The following is a 21,719-nucleotide window of genomic DNA, read 5'->3' on the forward strand; positions in this document are numbered from 1 at the left end:
CTAGAGCTCTGATAAGGAGACATCTTGTCATAGAAATAAACTTATCACCTGAAATGATCCACAAAACAAATGAGCAAGGAGACAAAAAAATGCTGTGTTTCAGTTGATTTACATAAGTAAGATGATGAAAGAGTAGAAGTTGAGTTAAACTTAAGTGCTAGTCCAGAGAGTAATTGAATCCTCCTTATGTATTCCAAACCTGTGAGAGAAAAACTTGTGCATTGCCCCTAGAATTTTGATGATTAGATACAGAATGTTTAGACTATTTTGCCTTGAAGCTGGCGTCAGCCGCTCGGCCTCGCAAGGAAAAGTCTTGTCATATTTTCCTGTTTTTGTGAAACAATTAACAAAAAAAGCAAACCCCATTGCCTATAAACAATTACCAACTGGCAAATTACTTAGTACTACAGGGTTCTTTGCAACGTAGCTTTTCCGATAGCTTGAGAAAAAAAATGTTTTCGCCTTTCTTTTCGCGAGCGCTCGACCAGACAGTAGCGGAGAAATGCGTTTAAACCCACTGATCATTTTTATTAAGTTGTTAGATAATTGTTTTTAATGGCCAATTGAAACCTCTTAACCACAGTAAGATCTCACTTTTCCCTCCTTGTTAAATTCTTTTGGGTTCTCAAGTTATCTTTCTTCAAAGATGCGCAGGCCGTCACTGTTTTGTCGCATTTGCTATTAACCAGTGTCAAACTTTTGCGCATTTTCATACTTGAAATAATAACTTCATGAGCGATATTGCTGTTTTCATGTATTATGGTAATAGGTTAAATCATAGCAATGATTCTTTGATGACCTTGTGTAGAACTATTTGACTGATCATCCACGAAAAACATTTGCCGAGGTTGTAGTTTATCAATCATTCAAACTTCCCGGGTTTTACAGGAAGTGACGTCACGATGGCCCGTATCATCCGGACAAGCAATCCGATTGCGAAAAGCCGAAGTTGACCCATCCCTCCTGTTGGGGGGTTTGGAAAATATCCCAGCGGAGGCCCGCTGACCATGAGCTCGTCCCACCATGTCTTCACATCCCCTAGGGAGCCGCACCCAGACGCGTCATCATCATCATCATCATAATAATAATAATAATAATAATAATAATAATAATAATGATAATAATAATAATAATAATAATAATAATAATAATAATAATAATAATAATAATAATAATAATAATAGTAGCCTGAACATTGCTGGGATTTTCAAGGTCTTGTACTACATTAAGATGCTCAAACACCCGTTGCATCAAGCTTATAGCTAGATGAAGCATAGACGACAGACGAATTTTAAGACTTTTTTTAATATTATTTTTAATCGATTTTCTTAGTTTATTACATGATTTTCAGTATTGTAAATTGAGACGCATAGTCACGGGTTCCCGCTTATAGCTCCTTGTGTGTTTTTATTTTATATCTGGCATTCAGATGTTAACGTACTGCCGTAAAAAAAATAAATAAATAAGAAAAATAATAATAATAACAATAATAATAATAATAATAATAATAATAATAATAATAATAATAATAATAATAATAACAATAATAATAATAATAATAACAACACAACTTTATTAGGTAAAAATAGTTCTCTGGTTAAAATTTTTAGAAAACATGAGCTTTCGGCTATCAGTCTATAGCCTTTAACGAATGAAAAAATGTAGCGCGTAAACGGAAATATATACAGAAAGGGTGCTAAAATTTGAGAATAAAAAGAAGTGTGATAAAAGCTTAAAGGTAAAAATGGAAATGAGGGCTAATTACAATAAAATGGAATATTGCCTAGGCAACGGCAATTCAAAGCCGTTGCCTAGGCAATATTCCATTTTTTCATTCGTTAAAGGCTATAGACTGATAGCCGAAAGCTCATGTTTTTAAAAAAATTTTAACCAGAGAACGATTTTTACCTAATATGTCTTATTTTGGTTACAGCTCTATTTTTAACACAACTTTGGTTTATTTATTATTTATTTATTTACTATTGTTAGTTGTAAGTCTGGCCCGAATGGATTAGCATTCCACCAGCGGGCCAGTCTACTTCCTTGACTTTCTTGGTTGGATTTTTTAATTAACCGTTGAATGAATTTGAACCGAGAGATGCCCCTGCAAATTCTTGCGGGAAGGACATTTTGGTGTCCTTACTGGAATTTCGGGAATGTCAAATCGTCCGGCTACAGATTAGATGCTCCTACGTCGAACGCAATAAATAATAAAAAATAATAAAGAAGAATCCGCGTCTGCGTCACGGAAGCGACAGACGGGATGCAAATTTGAATTTGCATTTTCAAGATCGAGGAAAGCTGTATTCGGTAATTGCCATCAGCAATACATCTGCGAAAAACCCGACAATGATTGTTTTTCACAAGAAGGTGGGCAACATCGAATCGATTCTCATTTTGGCTGTGATAATCCTTTCGGTAGCCTCAGTTTTCTGTATTTGTGTGAACCTTGTGAAATGGTATTTGAAAAAACTACGACGAAATGGAAGACGGAATATAAACAACGATATGACAGATGCTACAATGGTTTCTACGCGCGGAAATACTACCGGCGCAAATCTGGGGCGAAATTCAGAAAGGGTGGAAATAAGCTGTACTATTCGAACTCTAGATGAACAATCAAACAGGCAAAGCGTTAATGCTACCGAGGTTAACAGCGACTCTGCACATGGCCCCCCGCCTACCTATGAAGAAGCTATGGGCTTCACCGAGCTTCAACGCTGACAATGGCTCTTGGCATCGATCAACAGAATACCTAACCGTTATGTCTGATTTTTAGCATCCACACAACTCTCTCCGACACTTGTTCAACGCTCCAAAAATCCGGGTGATCAAGCAAATATCAAAAGCAACTTCTTATATACTAGACATAGTTTGTACTGACAAATGCTCCTTGATTAAAACTAATTTGTTATAAGTCGTACACTCGTCTGTCTGCGATCTGATACGAGAAGGATTCGATTTTCGAAAATGATGTGGTTGGCATTTCGCAAAAGATTAGTCATCTGGTATAACAACTCTATATTTCAACTGTGAGTACTTTTACACGCCACGAGGATGTCACCTCGGCCGGGTTTTGGCCCATGCGGGAAACGAGAAAAACTCAACTACTAAACTTTATTTAACGGTAAAACTTGAATTTTATTAAAAATCTGACTAAAACTTAAACTTTATTTAGTTTGTGCTCGATTGACCGTATTCCGGAATAAGAATAAGCGGAAGACATTTCTGCAAAATTTCGCTGACACATGATAATTTAAGAGGGATTTTGTACTGCAGTACCGAGTAACTCCAAAAACCTCTTATGAGGGATTTCTTGTAATCACAGTATGTATTTCTATTCCGGAATAGGGTCAATCGAACGCACCCTTAGCTAAACAAATTAGCATAAAGCTATGTGAGCGCACGAACATTTCAATGACACGAGCGAAATTACATTTCCATTCAGCGAATTTAATTCACCGGTAGCCTGCAATGCAGGCGTATTTTTGGAGCGGGAGTGCTGAATAATCCGTCGTTGCTGTCATTTTGGGCGAGGAAGCGCGAGAGGGCTGGAGCGCGTCAAAAGTGACCCTAAGGGAGAGGACGACTGGCTGAGAAATAAAGGAGGGGAGAGGGGGAGAGGAGGGAAAACATTTTTTTTCACTCGCATTTCCTGCCCCCCCACCCCCTCCCCCTCAGCCTCCTTGAAATACGCGAACTAAATTTATTATTCAGCGCTCGCCCATAAAAAACGCCTGCACTGCAGGCTAATTCACCGGCAATTGCAACAGGTCAGCTGCTCTTTGTTAGCGCTCAAATAAATAAAACTAATCGAAAACGGTGATAAGGCAGGGGCACCCAACGACTGTTTTCTCTTAAACTTTTTATACACTATTTCAGTTTATCTGGAGTGCCTTTAAAGCTGTTTGTTTAAGGTCGCGCTATAATATTTTTATCTGTTCGGTCATTCTAGGGGAACTTAAATCTTTTCGAAATTACTAGGGCATTTTTGGCCACTTCCCGAAAACCTTACGTCTTATTTCCTTTCCGAAAATCTTAGATGACCTTTTTTCGGTACCCAAAACGACATTTTAATCAATCCGAGAGCACTAGGCCTTAAATTTCCCATATAACGAAAGTTCGAGGTAAAAATTCCGTTTAGAAAATTGTAGGGGATTAAGGACCTTCCGAACAGATAATTTAGCAAAACGATCTCTTGGGTGCCCCTGATAACGCCTATTGGAACAATATTATCTTAGTCATAAATTAGCGGCAAAACTTTGGATTTGTATAACAGACAAAACAAATTGTGGCGAAAAGAGTTTTTCACCTGTACAGAAAATCGACTGTAAATTTAATAGCACTTATAAAAACACCGGTGTGTGTGCCAGACGAAGTACGAGACTATGCGTCTCTAAGTACAAAAATGGCAAATAAATGACTGAACGAACGAACAAACGAACGATTGATGGATGAATATAACACAATTCCGAAAACCTCGATTTGTTTTCCCCACCGCAGCAAGCCCACAATTTTCCTAAAAACGAAAAGAAGGAAATTGAGCATTAGCATTTTGGCGATGAAATAGCCTGTGTACAGCCGCCCGCTAGGTGAGCGGGCGGCTGTACACAGGCAGAACACTTCTTCCACATGGACTCAACCATGATTCGCGAGGAAATTTTTTCCTTTTTAATTTATTATTATTATTATTATTATTATTATTATTATTATTATTTCTGTCCTAAATGTAGGACAAAGATTGCGCTGTAGTTTTTTCCCAAGCACTATTTTAGCTTTCAACGATCTTTTTTAGACTTTATATCCATTTTTAACTTGTATAAGTATAGATGCATTTGTAATTTTGATATGAAACTTATTGTAACCCAGTCCCTCATTGATTGATCAACAGTATGTAATTCTTATAGTTGTACAATTGTAACCGCATTGTAATTCAGATTAACTGCGATGATGATGGAATTAAACTTCTTTTATTATTATTATTTATTATTATTATTATTATTAGTTAACTTGCTTTATCTTTTATATTATGAATCACTTTAGTTTTACGTACTTCCGTTATTGCGCAAATACTTGTGATATAAGCGCATGTCCTAATTATGCAAATTCTCATTGTACCTGAAGAAGGCTGGTTTGACCAGTCGAAATATAGTACACTTTAAAACGTAATTCTACGTTGTATCGGTCATTGCTTCTCTTATCATTTGAATTTGTTAAGCCGATCAGATCAACAATTGATCCAACGTATACCAGCAGTATTATCGTCCACGGTTCGGTTGCTTAGACATTGCTAATATAGACAAGCTATCCTTTTTTTTTTTGTTCTTTTTTTACAATCACATAATTCATTTTTATAATATTTATTCGATTAAATTTTAGGGCAGAGTATTAGTTACTGCCTCTAGCCTCTAACATGAAGTATGCAACGGTGTCTGTACAATTAAAGGAAAGTTCCAAATCCAACATCTTGGATTTCTATTCCAATCCTATTCTTCCGTGACAAAACACTATCCATTAGCTAGGGCACCGCGCCAAATAATCGTACTGACATAGATAGTTTGATCGACCGTGGAATGACCATGCAGTACGTATTTTTGTCAATTTTTGGTGTTTTCCTAAGTGTAAGTCGGACCTCAGCTTGTGACTCCGACAGCGAATGCAATTTGCGTTGCTGTGATCGCACAGATGGGAGAGGATATCTTTATGAAGGTGTTTGTATTTCACGAGCAACCTGTGATGGCTTTTGTATTCGGAAAGAAGACTGCTTAGCTCCAAAAATCTGTAACACCTTTCAAAATATTTGTACGACAAAGTGCTCATTTGATAATGATTGCCATCCTTCTTACATCTGTGAAGACTATTATTGCGTTGAGGATAATGGTTTTGTCGGCACGACTCCGATTCTTATCATAGGATTAGCCGTGTTAGTATCCTTCATCTGCTGTTGCTTCAGGTTGAAACGGGGACAAAGACAGAGAGAACAGGCTAGACGAAATTACAACGCAGACACCAACACCACAAACGTAAATACTACGGGAGGAAATGAACAGCCAACTGGAAATGCAGGAACGTTGGAAATGAACTCCCCAACCGAAGGATCAAGCGATGAAGTCCTTGATGCTGTTGCTTTGGGTGGACCCCCTTCATATATAGAGGTGAGCAATGTGCCCGACGTACCCCCTCCGAGCTATGAAGAAGCAGTGAGGATTTCAACTGAGAACCTGTCACAAGGACAGCGTGTTTGACTTGACCAACTTGTTGGGCACTGGCAAAAACACACTGTTGGGAGGTAAAACTGAGATGGACTAGCATCCCATCCAGGTTGATGGGTGGGGGATTAGTGATACCCCTGCTACAGAAACCATGTTGAGCTTGCATCGATTGTATGTAGGTTATCAGTGGGGCCTCAAGTGCAACTTTTAATGTACCAGTCATTTCCATTACATACCCCAATACACACCATAGGACATGGCTATAGTCCCATAGCATTATTCCACTATTTTAAATTAGGAGTTTGTATTATGCTACAGAATTCAGAGTTTACAGCTTTTGCAAAAGAGTGGCAACCTGGGGGGAGAGTTGGTGTACCCTCCACTATGGGATCATTGAGAGGTATCCAGTATGTGCGTGCACTGAATCATATGTGCAAGCCAACGGTACCCATCAGTGGGTATGTAGTTTTTTCCCTCTGTAAAAGGTCTTTCATCCTCATGAATAGAAATAAGCCAGCAACTATTAAGTTGATAAAGCTAGACTAAAAAAAGTGATATTTCCTGTGTTATAATATGGATACAGTAAAAACCCGCATACAAGAACATGTGGATTAAGAACACCCAGGCTGAAATTTGGTAAAAAAGGAGCATATATATGAGAACACATTCAGCCTGATAATTGAAAATTGTTCTTATATATAAAAACTCTTTCCTTTTCAGTTTAATAGAACAAACAGTGTCTGCAGCTTTACTGTGGTATTGCACTAAGATCTCTGTATAAATGCTATTAATTTCACTTGCTGTGTATAGCAAATGTACAACAACTGTATTGGAATTAAAAGTCTTATAATTACATGAAAAATATGCAATAAAATAGCGGATGCCAGTCGAAAGCTCGGTTGTGCAATTTATTTCCTAATGTTGTGTGTCTCAAGTTTAATTTTTTCTCAAAGTTATGTATTTCATCATAGTTAGTAAATCCCTTGCATTTTTTTAGAAGTTAAAAATTAAGAACACTTAAGAACACTTTCAGGCTGATTTCACCTACAATACCTGATATATAAGAACCCAATCAGCCTGAACCCCGAAAATGGGTGTTCTTGTATGCAGGTTTTTACTGTAATCGCTGTTATTCGGGTACAAGATAATGCTTCCATAGAAGTTTCAAGATACACTTTGTGCAACTACAGGCATCCCAAGCTTGCGTCACTAGAGAGCATGTAATAATTACTAGCAGAACGATGACCTTTGAGTGCAAGCGGTATTGGATTACAGGCAGCCGTTGAGAATTTAAACGCATTATAAGACTTTGTATGGGAAATAAAATACTGACGATTCTGACGCTTAAAAAAACGCTAAATTTAACTTTCATTCAATAAAATGAATAAAACTGACTCACCTCCGGCGTATTCTTGTGCATTTTGGGGCTTACTTTACCGTTTCGGGCATTCTTTGAAATCACTGTCATTCCCTTTGTAAGATGGATTATAACGTAATGTTTTTTTTGTTAATTTTCCTTTTAAAAAGTCTTGTAACACATTTAAATTCTCAATGGCTACCTGTAACCCAACACCGCTTGCACTCAAAGGTCATTGTTCTGCTAGTAATTATTCTTACACGCTCTCTAGTGATGCGAGCTTGGGGTGCCTGTGGTGCAACCGTAAATTTTGTAAAGTTAACACTTTCACACAAGACTCAGTACATGCAAGATTAGGTGCCCCCTCCAATGATTGCATAGTTGAACATGCTCGCACTCATTCCAGGTTGTCACTCATGTCCAAAGTAGGCTATACTGATGTATTTCAGTGTGTAAAAGATTAACTATGGCATTTCAAAATATTTTGTATTAGCATATTTTTATTCTGCTAGCATTCTGTCACGAATGCTGTATTTTTATTGGCTTGTTGCTGAGAAAAAGTTACATGATAATTCTGTTTAGGTAATAGCAGGGTGTCAAATCTCTTTTTGGTGGCCAATTTACTAAGTGGGCAGGGACCAAATGGAACTTGCTTTACTCAGTTTTTTATGCTAAGATAACTGATTTAATGACATATGTTATCAGAGAAGTTATACAATACAAAAAAAATAACTTTATTTCAAAATCCCTTAATAATTTATTAGCCCATTGACCTATCAAATGATCGATAAAACATCACGTGCATGGGTTTTAAAGCTCGATAAAACCTCCTCCTTATTAGTATGCAGTGTTTAATGTTTTTCTCGTATGCTAATTTCCAACGTTCACAAAAGCACATTGTTATGAACTCTCTTGATACACACTTTTCCAGGAATGGTTTTGAAGCCGTTCAAAAAACTCGCAGCATGTGTTTTATTGGGTCTAAAACCACTTGGCTGCACCTCGTGGTTTTATATCCTGATAAAACACTGCTGCTTGTGTTTTAAACATTACTTAAAGAGGGGGCATGATAACCTAAATATACAGTTTTCTACCTTATGGCCCTAAATTAATTATTTTACTAATAACTTTCAATTTGCACTCAGTCTTGATGTTAAATCATGCTTTGCGTGTGGTTGTTTAAACAATACCGATAGTTATATATCACCATGCAATTGCATGTACCATTTCAGTCAGACAAAAATTTAAAAATGAAAAATTGAAAACATTCATTTTATAGTTACTTAAGTACAGTCCTTATTTAATGAGGGTTACAAGCATTTAGTCCTCAGTATTTAAAGATTAAGTGAAATGTAAATAAACAATGACAGATTATATTTGAGCAATACGCTGCATGATACATAGGTTACTTGATTGGCGGTTTTTATGCTAGAGACGTTAAAGTCGTCTTGAGACTTTAACGTCTTTTGTAGATGCACTTAACAGACAACTTTAACGTCTCTAGCATAAAAACGGCCATTAATAGGTTATAACAGAGCTGAGGCAGCTAAAGGGCCGATGATGACGGATGTACATTTGTGTAAACAAGATAAAGTTGACTTTAAACATTGGAATTGACATTAAGAAAGTTAAAGCCGAGTTCAAATGATGTCTCAAAATGGTACTAAATTAATTGTTAATAAAATGTCTTATTACTGAGCCAAGTATATTGCATTGAGTATTCCTTCCAGTTTCTGATTCAACTTGAATGATTTTAAGCTTGCTGGGTGGTGAAAAGATCCTGTCAGGATTTTTTTTTCCAGGTAAAGCATAAAGGTGTGGTAATTGAAACAAGGGTTTCCAATAAAAGAGTGAAAGATGAGTAAAAGTAGAAAATATAAGAAATGCTGTGTAAATTTGTTTGAGCCCTTAGCAAAGTCTTGGCAGTCTGAGTTTTCCAGAATGTTTCATGGATGCTTAAACTATCAAATAAACTTTTGGGAACAAGGAAGGGTATTTCTTGTTTAAAGTCAATGATGCAAATGCTCAACTTAATCTTCTGTCTCTAATGGTATAATTATGTAAATACAAATCGGTTTCAGTTGATAAGAGCAAGCAATTATAATATTATTGCTTACTTCATATCATGTATAAACTGCTATGAACAGAGTACAATGAACAAATAAGAATCTTATCAAAACATAACAGAGTGTGTTAAACTATTTTCATGACATCAGTAGGACAAAAATAGATTCAAGTTCACAATTTAAAGTCAATACTTAAGTGGTCCAGAAATATTCACAATAATATTTTGTTAATTATAGTTAGTTGGATCTAAATAAAAATATTGCAAATATAGGGGAAAAAATTTATATATATATTGAAACATTACTTAATTGAACCTTTCCCACATGTACAAGGCTGTACCACTTTGCATAGGGCTGATGTGTGACATTACGATGTTTTTGATAATTTCTTGTAAGTGACATTTTTGTTCAGTTATTTATTTTTATTGTTACTGATTAATTATACTAATTTTAAAGTTAGTGGCTGTATTGAGGCTTTTTAGGCTTTTTGCAGGGCCCTTATTGATATCAGCATTTTATGCTGAAGAGGTCACCCTGGTTAAATAACATTTATTGTTATTATAACAAAGCAAATTATTTAGCAAATAATACACTCTTTTTACGTACCTTAAATAGAATCCATGTTTGCCCTTGTTCAAGAAACAGGCCACGCCCTTTTGTAAGATGAACAAATTGATAAAGCCAATACACCCAGGAAGGGGAGTTGTTTGTTGAAACCAGAGATCAGAGATCAGGATCACTCCTATGTTGTTATGTTGAAAATGAAAATGGAATCTTTGATTAGTGATCATTGTGTGCATAAAACAGTTTTCAGGTCAGGTTAGTTATCGGGACTTTCAACAAATGGGGCCGGGTGCCGAAGGCGAACAAAGTAATAAAGAAAGTTTTTTGAAACAAATATATTTCAGTTATTCTAGCCTTTGTTGTTTACTCTATCAAGCTCGTCACCTCTGCCATAAGGGTCAGGCTGTCGTCAGTATTTTGTAAATTATAAAGATAGTGTATCCTGGCCCTTTGTTTGTCGCAGGTGGCACAGTGGCCTGAACAGCAATCAGGCTCCGATAAGCATATGTGTTGAATAAATTTGTAATAATAATGAATTTAGACCTTTATTGACATCGATAATGTTTAAGGCACAAAGCTTGTGCAATCTGTGTAGATAAAGTGAAAATAAAAGAAAGAAAAGAGAAATTACGTGATTCAAAATTATGAACAAGGCAGGGCATTTGAACCAAGTGGGGATTTTCAGTTTAATGAAATTTGAATTCCTCAGTGCAGGGCATTTGTAAATGGTCAAGAGTCACTAATTACCATTTACTCACCCCACCCCACTACTTCCCTTCTTTGGCTTACATTATGCACCTATCAATGGCTTAGGGGGGGGGGAGGGTGGGGGAAGGGGGGCAATCCATGGGAATTTGACTTCATGAAGCTCTACCCAGGTAGGGATTTTGATATCCACAACTTACCCGAATACCTACAAGACCAGTTTAGTTTTAAACCACTGCAAATGTAGGCAACGTCACTTTCTGCCCTGCGACCCCAAAATAACACGTCCGCGTGTTCCAAATTTAAAAGCAAAATTTTCAGGATTTTAATATCCATTCTTTAAACAGTAAAATGTTATTTCTTTGAATGTACGCTTTTCTTCCATGAATTTATTAAATGTCGCAGTCAAATTATATTTATTATTATTATTATTTATTGTTATTATTATTATTATTATTATTATTATTATTATTATTTATTGTTATTATTATTATTATTGTCATTATTATTATTATAAATGTCGAAGTCAAATTACCCTCGGTTACTGCAAGTCTCTTTGCACACAACTCTTCGATACCAGGATGGAGGAAGCCTCCGTCAGTAGAACGCGGATGAAACCTTTTCATGTGCCAGAAATGCAGGCCAAGATGGAGGTGGATGCTGCATGGTGGAAGCTTAGGAGAGGTGCATTTAACGTGCATTTGCATAACGCGAGTTCTTCCCTTCGTTCTCCCAAATTTCCAAGGCCGCGAACGTAATGGGCAAGACGTACTTGTCTACAAACTTTAGAGCTTTAAAAGATTAGACCTTCCTGACTAACGAGTTAAACAGACCTACGCCAAACGCGATTTTTAAAAGGAATCTAAATAAATTTTTATGTGGCTTGTTTTAGATTAGTTTGTATATTTTTATTGTGGATCCTAATTTTTATTGTTACTATTTTTATATCTTATTCTAGGGGATTTTTTATGTTGCTTGTTTCTATTTTTTATTTTAGAGGACCCTCCTGAAAACCACTTTTTAGTGATGGAAGCCTCCTGTTAAAAGATGTATTTTGTTTTTATTATTTTGTATTATTTATTAATACGGAACTTAAGCAGCGACGACGGCAACGGCAACTGAAAACGTCACTTGAAAATATAACATAATTCCTTTTGTGTTACCAATTCGCGATTATTTCGACTCGTTCAACTTTTACAGAAATGACGAACTACCCAGGAACGAAATTGTTAGGGGTGGCGTTCAAGTTTATGAAAGAGAATGGAAAATTCACCGTCGTGTGTTCACGTTTTCCACAAAACCTTGAATTTGGTTATTTCACGTTCACGCAGAAAAATATATACCAACATTTGCTCATTAAAACCATCGTTTTGCGGCGTTGTCGTTTCCGTGACCGTCGTCGTTGCTTTTACTGTTAAAGGGGAAGTATCACGCGAATTTGATGTCTTTTCAAAACCCCAAAAATGTTTGTCTGTCAACAGAAACAATTTTTTTCTAGTTTTGTTATACTTATCACCCCAGTGTAATAAAACTGTCGATTAGTTCCTCTGGCCAGAGACATTTGTCGGCATGGATTGAAACTTGAAAAAATGTTAGGCTAACGTTTTTCTAGAACAGATCACAAGTTGTTCCTTTCAAGAATTGAGTTGATTTCTTTCCTCTCATTGTTTTAGAATTATTTTGTAACAAAGTGAAGGTCTTATTTCAGCATTTTTAACAAAAGAGGTCAAACGCCCCATGACACTTCCCCTATGAAAAGTCCCCTACACGTTGCACAGTGGTGCCATGTGTCCATCAGATGTTCCTTGAAGAGGGAGGAGATCTGGGTACGAGATTGGATGTGCAAATTGGTGTTTCGCCATAAGCTGCAGGTACAGATCTCCTCATGCTAGCAGATCAATGTAAATATCTTTATTACACCAAAATACGAATCGAAACTGTACTTATTTAATTAAAGCACAAAACACGTAACACCAGGCAAAACATATGGAACTGTCTGAGTGTAATTAAACTTCGGTATTTAATTCCCGAGGCAAGTAATTTATTATCTTTTGTTTTCGATCGGTTAATGCTATCGTAGCGCTCCAGTCTGTCTGCGATTACAGGAGAGTTGATTTTTTGAGTCAAGGGAAAGCTTTTGAGAGGCCAACTGTCCTCTAATTTTGTTTCTTTTTATTTATTTTTTTAATTTTTTTTCTTTTGGTTTTCATACAAATTACATGTGAGAAACTGTTGTTTTTGGCGCACTACATACATAGTCAATTTTGCCCCAAAGCGAAGAAATACGTCGATCATGGATGATTTGCTTGTACCATTATTGACGCTTTTGACCAAAGTAGGAATCAATTAGAACAAAATGAAACTTGCGCCAAACCAGCTGCGAGATAACAAAAGCTATTACGGTTATTTTTATATTGACAGGCGGTATGCCTTTAAAAAAGGTTCATTATCTAATTTCTTACATAAAAATAACTAATGGCGAACTGTTTTGAAACTTCTTAGGAAGTTGCTTTTTCGGCCCACGGGACTCAACCCTCGAATAGGACTTACTACGGCAATAACACGCGAGCGTTCGCGTTCTTCCCGCGCGAATGTATCACAAGGTCGCGATACTGCAAAGACCGATCGATTAAAGGTCGATTGGCGGAGTGCGGTCGGTAGAACCTTGTTGTTGTGGAGCTTTCATTTTTGTTTTTAGCTCACGATCATAATCCTTCATAATCTACTTGACACCCGAGTAATTGAAAAATAATGGAGTGTGAAAATGCATTGTTATTTTTGTGCGTGAAAATATTTAATAACAAACGAGCTTGATATTGAAAACCATTTTCTGTCATGATATTGATCAGAAAAACAAAATTCAGTCACGTCTCATTCCATCGTGGAGAAATTTACGTGCAACGTAAAGTTTGTTTTTCTACCAGACAGGAAGAGCATTAGAGGATTAAACAGCCCATGCCAAGTTTTAATGCCATTGTTTCAGCCGAAACTTAACAAATAGATTTTATCACTAGCATGACTATGCACTTGGTTTGCTGAACACTGAAGTAAAGAAAAATATAGATACATAATTACAAAGCATAAATTAGAATAAAAGACTTAAAGAAAAAGGCGTCATTTTATAGCCGAAAGGAGTGCGCACATTTTGTTAAAAAAAAAAAAAAAAAAAAAAAAAAAAAAAAAAAAAAAAGAATGCGTCTTGTAAGAAACCCTTCAGTGTTAAAGTTATTAGACTGAGGAATTTTCGAAGCGGAAAAAAGAAGGCTGGAAAGTTTTGGCTTGTTTGGCAGAATACACAAAGGATAGTTTCAAAATCAGTTGACATGGCTCAGGCATGGGGAAAAAATTCGGAACTTCGCGTGACTCGCGTGTGTGGGCTGTCCTTTGTAACTAGGACTAAAGTTATGCTCAATATTCAACGGTCGATCGCCTCTGTTTTAAACGGCGACTGCAAATGAATGAATTAAAACATCGCCGTGCTGCGCGCGTGCGAGGGTTGTTTATACACACATAAACTGTGATTGAAGAATATCAACCATTACTAAAGTTGGCGGGCAACTTCCGAAACCTATTTTCGAAACAGCACAGTGCTGATTGATAAGTCTATTATTATTTGCATATCTATTATTTCCTGTTATTAACACCTGCGTGGTGCGAAAACCGCTTTGTTGCCACTTGTCGCGTTAGTGTGTAAATGAGCAAAAGCGTGTGTGTTTACTAAAACGAATAACTTCATGGAAAACCATGGGTGGACGAAGCTTATTAATATCACAAGATGATGGCAGCCATTGAAGCCACAGCTTTGACGCTTCTGTTGATTTCAAGCGGAGTTAGGTCAGAGTTGACCTGTTCTGAGGAGCGCCAATGTCCTTACTCGAGAACTTGTTGCGGTTCCTTCTGTATCGCAGTACGGATTTGCAAAGTCGCGTGCACGAAGGACGATGACTGCGCTGTCTCGAGGAGCGGCGAGAGATGCGTTGATGGCTTTTGCGAGTGTTTATCGCGTTCATCTTGCGCCAACGAATCTATCAGGGGCGACTTTGGCATGAGTAAGTCATGTGAAGTTGATTCGGACTGTTCGCGTTCTGTCATGAACACGTCGTGTGTCAACCAAACATGTAACAGCTCTCTTGATACACCTACAGACGAAACAGAGTCAGTTTTGCCGCTAAACCCGGCTCTTCTGGCAATCGTCACAATCATCGGCGTCCTTATGTTCTCGTGTCTGTTTTGTTGTTGTTTGAGCAAAATGAAGAGCGAACGAAAGTCGATGAAGTCGCGAGAAGCTAAAGGCAAATTAAAGAGCCTAGGAATTGAGCCTTCTCGCGTCGAAAACGAGAAGTCGTCGCCACTATTAGAAGCCGAAAGCCAAGGTATTCCTTTGGAAGACAGGTCATCGTCAGGGAATCCGACAAATCATTCAATACGTCGGGAGAGAGACGGGGATATGCTTATTTCGGTTGTTATTGAGACAGGATTGCCTCCCATTAGCGAAGAAGATGAAGAGGAAAAAGATTGAATATATAGAAGAAGGCTGAGTTTGCGACAAAATGCTTAGAACAGCTGTGTTTACTTGACTGGTGAAAAATAATTACTGGGCCGTCAAATCGAGGTGAAAACTCACTTGATTTGTTGCCTTCAACGATAAACTCCAGTTAATGTCGAAGCTATGTTATAAACAGGAGAGTTTCCGTCGCGTTACAATAAAATATTCGACATTTGCGTGCGCTGTAGCACGGAATTTCATTAAAACTCTCTCTGATTGTCAATAAGGCAGCTTTTTGGCTGCGGTCGATAAGCATTGATTTTGGCAAACCACCGAAACAAAGTTCCCGATGCCTGAGGAATAATAAACCGCGTTTTTATCACTTGTTCGACCGCCGAGTACGTACTTAATATCGGCCAAGTACGGAATTAAAGTTGCGGTTAGGATATACATTGGGACACTTCCGTGTGGTTGCAAAAATTCCTGCATTGGTTCCCAAGTTTTTCAAAATTCTATTTATTGTACTAGGCTTAGCCTTACTTGCCTCTCGGGCAACAGCGGATACTGAACTGATAATTATTATTTTCTTCGCAGAGAAGAAATTTTCATGGTAGTAATTATCAGTGAACATAAGCTCTATGCAACATTTTCGTTTTCTACCCAGATGCTTTGGTCGAGTTCTTGCGATGGATCGGTGAAAACTGAAGATGGAATGAATGGATTTAAGTCGACTGAAAATATCAAATTTTCGTTGCGCAGATTATCAGCTGCTCGGCAAGAAATAGTAATGACAATAATAATAATATATTACAATAATCGTGTATGTGCCAACAGAAACGAGTAATTCAATCTATACGAAACGGATTTCGCTTATTGATAATTCCAGTGCCTTATCAATATTTCAGAAACAAGTTAAAACCTTGTGAAATAATTTCTTCCATGTAAAATATTTTCTAGTCATAACAACAGCTAAATCGATGCTGCCCATCCAATATGCGTTTGTTGCATCAATAGCGGAACTGATGTCGGTAACGAATGAAAAATTTTGACTTTAATACTTATACAAATGTCGTGAAAGACGAACGACTTTCAACAAACTAGACGAATTTATTAATTTAATTTTAAATACTACTGTCAATTTAAAATTCAAAAGATTTTTAAATTAAAGCCACTATTCATTAATACTACCGAGCTGTATATGATATTGAATCAGTTGTTTTCAAAGACTGAGAAAACCACGTTCTTTCTCAATAATCAACTACCGTATAACTTGACAACCAGTAAATAAAACGCCTTGTTACTACAATTCACTCTTAGTGTCATAAATCAGATAGATGGTTATAATATTCGTTGTGATTCATCACAATGAATTTCCCATTATATGTCTATCGTCTTCATTTGTTTATATACATGCAGAAAACTTCCCAGTCGATCACTTAATTTCTGTAAAATCTTCACTGAAATTAACAGAGTTAAACATTACGTGGAAAGCTACTCGGAAAAGCGTTCGGAATTTGTTTGGCCACACAAAATAGGGGCTGGTTTTATTCACTCAAAATTAAGTTTCAGTTGCTTATTCAATTTTTCCTCCTAAATTAATTTTATGGTCAACCGAATGTACATGTTAGAACCACCTGCAGCTTTGGCCTGAGCATAATATAATACACAGCATCACTGGAAAGCAATGCTGTTTTATTTATCTTTTATATCAGTAAGGTCATTCTTCAGTACCCAGTCTGGAGACCCAAACGTATAACCACTTGACATGTTGCGAGCAATCTATCTCTGCTCCTAAGTTTTGAAGCGCGCATACAGCATGCAATTCCTTCTTGTCTTCTGAGGTATTAAATTTGCATAATTTTCTTTACACATTTCAGTTCGCGCGTTGGGATGTAGTTAGGAAGAAAAATAAGTTTATACATGACTCACTGAGTGGGCTCAACCTTTCTACTCGAGAAAAAGTAATAATTAAGGATTAGATTCAATCAGTGAGCCAATTCATATTCATAATTTTCAATTTTGCTTATCATTTTCCTTGATTCTTTTGTACGTATTGAAAGACCCTTGAAACAGTATAAATTTCAAGTTCTAACTCTTGACTCTGAGTTCTCATCGGCTCACTCGCTCACTCACTCAATGAGCGGAATAAAAAAATCATCATTTAGATACACACTGTTTTATTTCTTTATTTAGTTTTGGCACACGTAAGTCCGGTCTTCACTGGTAATACAAATCAATCGACAAGCTGCGCAAGTAATGTCCAAGCCTTTCTTGAAATAATAATAATAATAATAATAATAATAATAATAATAATAATAATAATAATAATAATAATAATAATAATAATAATAATAATAATAATAATAATAATAATAATAATAATAATGATAATTTTATAATAATAATTATAACTCGAAAACCTGAACTCGAAAACCTTTAGCCTGAGGTTCGACTCCTGGGAGCACTCGGATTTTTTTTCCGAGAATGCCTGTGTCACTTACTGAAAAAATACATCATTCTCACTGATTTATTCCCCAGGCTTAACATATTCCATTGCACGTATGCCACACATGACATTCCAATCCTAGCAGTATGCACGGGATGTTTGTTCCATGAACCTAGTTTAATGGCCTTAGCTCCCACGAGTCTCCTGTAGCTCAGTGGTAGAGCATCCGAACTAGTTCTCGCAAGGTCTTAGCCGTCGACTCCTGATGGGAGCATTCAAACTTTTTTCCGAGTATGCCTGTGTCACTTACTGAATAATACATCATTCTCAATATTTATAAAGTCACGAACAATTCTTCAACATTTTATTATAGATATACCGGCTGATGTAATCACGATTACACAGTAAATTGTGGTTGCTATCATGGCAACCGCAAAATATTTTGCTGAATCTGAGATACACATCCCGGTGGTTCTTTCCGTAGGCTTTCGTGTCTTTTTCCGATGCTCGACACATCTTCGTTACTCCCAAGGGAGATTCGGTTATTCGTAGACAACAAGTTGAGTTGGGGGGTATCGTTTCGAAAGGAACTTCGGTGCTGCATCGGTGGGGAAGTGGTTTTATCAACTAAGTTGATAAGTAAATGTAAGAATATGAAACATATATTTTGGACTGCGGATGAAAGATAAAATAGAAGAAAGATCCTCGCAGTTACTACGCAACTTAAGCAGTTGTGAAGAGAAGTTGAAGTTGCGTAGTAACTGCGAGGATCTTTCTGCTATTTGATAAGTTGATCAAGGTAACTCGGCCACCATTCTAGAGCTGAGGTTTTAGCGTTGAATTGCCTTTCGTCAGAGCTAATCCAGTTGACAGTATCAGAATTATTTAGCCTGAGTAGCCTGAGGTATCTGTAACAAAAGTTTCGAACAGTTCACAAACATTTTGAGGCATGAGATGGGTGTGTTTTCAGTTCAGTTCAGTTTTATTTTGTCATTCTACACACATTACAAAATACTGAATATAAAATACAGGTTTTCGAGTCGAAGGTAAAAAATGGCGAGGAAACCTTAACGAAACCACGAGGCTTATATGAAATCGTATCAAGAAATGGTCTATTGTTCCGGCTCAACTTTGGGCATTGTGCCGTTAGACAATAGTCCTTTGTCCTTGGTAGCGCTGAGGGACTTTGACCGAAGCTAAGCGGAAAAGCTCACGACTGATCGGGAAATTGTCGGCGTGACAATTTAGCTGTATTGGGGTAGTGGGCAGAGTAAATTTGCACTCGTCAGGTCAATTGTCACTGGTGTACCCCAAGGAGGATTGACCACCGGTGCGCGCATACGCGCATCGGACTGATTAGAAAGTCGAGAGTTGAACAACAACAACAAAAAAATGTCCGCATGAGTCTCATTCAGATCGACCACCTCTCTCTTAATAAAATGCCTGGTATAACTCGAAGCACTAAAACATTTATATTTTATTGCGCGTAATCGAAAGCTTAAAGGCGATCAGGTGAACAACGCCCGGTGTATGACTTGAGGCGCTCAGCTGTGCTAATGGGTCTGTGTATCAATCATCGAATTGGAATTTGGACATTTCTCCTTCTTAAAACAAGCCTTATGCTAGCTGATTACATTTGATGATTAAGAATATTCTGATCAAGCATTTTTCCTTGTTTTCACCGAAGCGCTTGCAGTATGATGAGCTTGCGGTCGTTATGAAAAAAAATTACAGGTCTTGCGCGTGTTAATCTCTCTCCGAAAAACTGTCATAGTTCTAACAGTCTATGTAAACATATACTGTTCAAAAATTTTTTTTCTTGTTTTCGCCGAGCGTGCTGATTATGAGTTTTCCGTTTGTTTTCAGTCGAGCGCGCGGCGCTTCATAAAGGAAGTGTGATTTTTCTTCTTTCAATCAAGCGCGCGGCACGCAACTAAGGTGTGACTTTTTTTGTCATTGATTGCAGAGTAAGTCGAATAATACGTCTTGCTCGCTGGTAAATAGGTATCCAATAGCTTTTAAAGTCTTAAACCGAATCCTAACAGTCATTTTAAAAGAAATGGTGTTTAATTTTTGTTTTTTCAAGTTTTCTCACTGCGCACGCATTTACGCAAGTTGCATTGTGGATATCACGCGTCATGTCTGACACGTTAGTAAACATAAATAAACTTTCACAATAGAATACCGCATTCTCAGCCAATAAGCAATTGTATTTCAAAACATATTATTATGTGTAAGTTGGTGATGTGATTATCATTTATAACTGACCTTCGTGGAAGTTACATATCTGTGCTAAAAATGCCGAAGTATTACGAAGTTTCGAAAGTTTTGGCCGTGCGAACTGTCGATGGACATAAAGAATATCTATTGAGATGGAAAGGCTACGGGAGCAGAGCTGATAGTTGTTCTTTTGGTCTGTCTTTAAAGGCTTCGTACTGGGGAAAGAGGCGCGAGGTTCGCAGCGCTTCCAGGCATTAATCGCTGGCCAAATGCATGCTTTCATCTCCAGTGCACTTGCCACGCGTAGTGCGCCTCTGGATAAAGCGGTTGAATAGTTCTTTTGCCAGCAAACACTGGCAATGTCATACTTGTAACCTACACGGCAGCTTTTACTTTTGAGTACAACCCTCGCCCTACCAGCCATCCCACAGTAGCTATTTGCATCGAGATAATTATACCAGTACCACCTCCCTCGGGGAGAATTTGTCTTCCGATCGTTCAAATTTCCCGCTCGTATGGTAATCGGAAAATTTTGAAAAATCGCGCGAGTCTTTAGAAGCTGTTGCCGCCATTGTTCCCGTCATTGTTCCTAAAGGCCATATAGGGTCATTTTTAGGTCGTATAACAATGCCTATTGTTATCAAAGTTGATCCGCTTTTCTTGATACGTTAGGTTTCCTCACACTGGCTGAATGACAATGCAGGGATGAACAAGAGGCAGAAGATCGGAGAACAAATTGTATGTTAAAAAATTAATAGTTCTTAATAAAGAAAGACGCCAGAGATGTAGAGCTAGTGATCTCAGAACTGTGTTACGAAGTTTAACCAAAACATTAAACATGAAACAAACAATAGTTCTACGACTTTCACGGCGTTTGCTCGTTTCGACCTTTTCCGGTTATATGTGTATGCCAGGAGCTCATTACTGTAGATATGTATATTCCAATAAACTCACTTCAAGAAAAATTCTCCGAAATCGTGAAATTAATTGACAGGAATCTTTCCCTAGTTAATGTTGCAAGACTCTGAGAGCTGTCTACTATGCTCTTGTACGATCCAATTTAGAATACTACTCTCTCATATGGTCCCCTTGCCCCCAAAAGGGCATTGAAAAGCTGGAGAAAGTTCAAAAAAGGGCAACCAAATTTATCTTAAAGACTGAGGACTGCTATGCTGGCCGCCGAAAGAAATTGAATTTGTTATCAATGGGAAAAAGGCGATTGTTATCAGATGTTACTTTTTTATACAAAGCTCTTTACAGAATAATTGATATTGATGTAGGATCATCTTATGTAGATTTCTATAAGGAAACTGATCACTATTCGTTTATTAGACACAATGATAAGTTAACACTAAAGATGAGATATGCAAGAACGAATGTTCTTAAATATACTTATTTTCATAGAGTTGTGGGAACATGGAACTCCCTTCCCCTTTCCATTCGTGAGGCAACAGGTGTAAATTCTTTTAAAGCCTTAGTTAAAAAGTTTTTTTATGGATTAGTTCATTCTCGTAGTGTTTTTATTGTTATAACATTTAATATTTATTACTACCACATTTTAATTTGCATCATTATTTTCATCTTAGTACCATTGTCGATCTGCTTTAATACGCGGTCTTAGATTCTTTTGCATTTCATTTCTTGGCTTCTGTTTTTACGTGCG

The 21,719-nt window shown here is 37.2% G+C and overlaps 3 protein-coding genes across 3 annotated transcripts; all 3 read left to right on the top strand.

The window, feature by feature from the left end:
- The first annotated feature begins 1,849 nt into the window (after positions 1–1,849).
- Positions 1,850–10,533, top strand: LOC146479261 (uncharacterized). The gene has a single exon (XM_085110891.1). The coding sequence runs from the start codon at positions 5,574–5,576 to the stop codon at positions 6,243–6,245; it is 672 nt and encodes a 223-aa protein (XP_084967017.1). The 5' UTR covers positions 1,850–5,573; the 3' UTR covers positions 6,246–10,533.
- Positions 10,534–14,097: 3,564 nt separating this feature from the next.
- On the top strand, positions 14,098–17,560 carry LOC146479262 (uncharacterized). The gene has a single exon (XM_085110893.1). The coding sequence runs from the start codon at positions 14,680–14,682 to the stop codon at positions 15,421–15,423; it is 744 nt and encodes a 247-aa protein (XP_084967019.1). The 5' UTR covers positions 14,098–14,679; the 3' UTR covers positions 15,424–17,560.
- A 2,574-nt stretch (positions 17,561–20,134) lies between these two features.
- On the top strand, positions 20,135–21,719 carry LOC146479263 (uncharacterized). The gene is made up of 3 exons (XM_085110860.1): positions 20,135–20,290; positions 20,729–20,794; positions 21,078–21,719. Exons 1-3 carry the CDS (start codon positions 20,135–20,137, stop codon positions 21,675–21,677), a joined length of 822 nt encoding a protein of 273 aa, XP_084966986.1. The 3' UTR covers positions 21,678–21,719.

This window comes from Pavona decussata, unplaced genomic scaffold (assembly GCF_977016875.1).
Source record: "Pavona decussata unplaced genomic scaffold, jaPavDecu1.1 SCAFFOLD_59, whole genome shotgun sequence".
In the NCBI taxonomy this organism is placed as follows: domain Eukaryota; kingdom Metazoa; phylum Cnidaria; class Anthozoa; order Scleractinia; family Agariciidae; genus Pavona; species Pavona decussata.

Coding starts and splice junctions, on each gene's coding strand:
- LOC146479261 (XM_085110891.1), top strand. CDS start 5,574: ATGACCATGCAGTACGTATTTTTGTCAATTTTTGGTGTTTTCCTAAGT.
- LOC146479262 (XM_085110893.1), top strand. CDS start 14,680: ATGATGGCAGCCATTGAAGCCACAGCTTTGACGCTTCTGTTGATTTCA.
- LOC146479263 (XM_085110860.1), top strand. CDS start 20,135: ATGCCGAAGTATTACGAAGTTTCGAAAGTTTTGGCCGTGCGAACTGTC. Junction 20,291..20,728: donor ACTGGGGAAAGAGGCGCGAG/GTTCGCAGCGCT, acceptor TTGATACGTTAG/GTTTCCTCACACTGGCTGAA. Junction 20,795..21,077: donor AGAAGATCGGAGAACAAATT/GTATGTTAAAAA, acceptor TAATGTTGCAAG/ACTCTGAGAGCTGTCTACTA.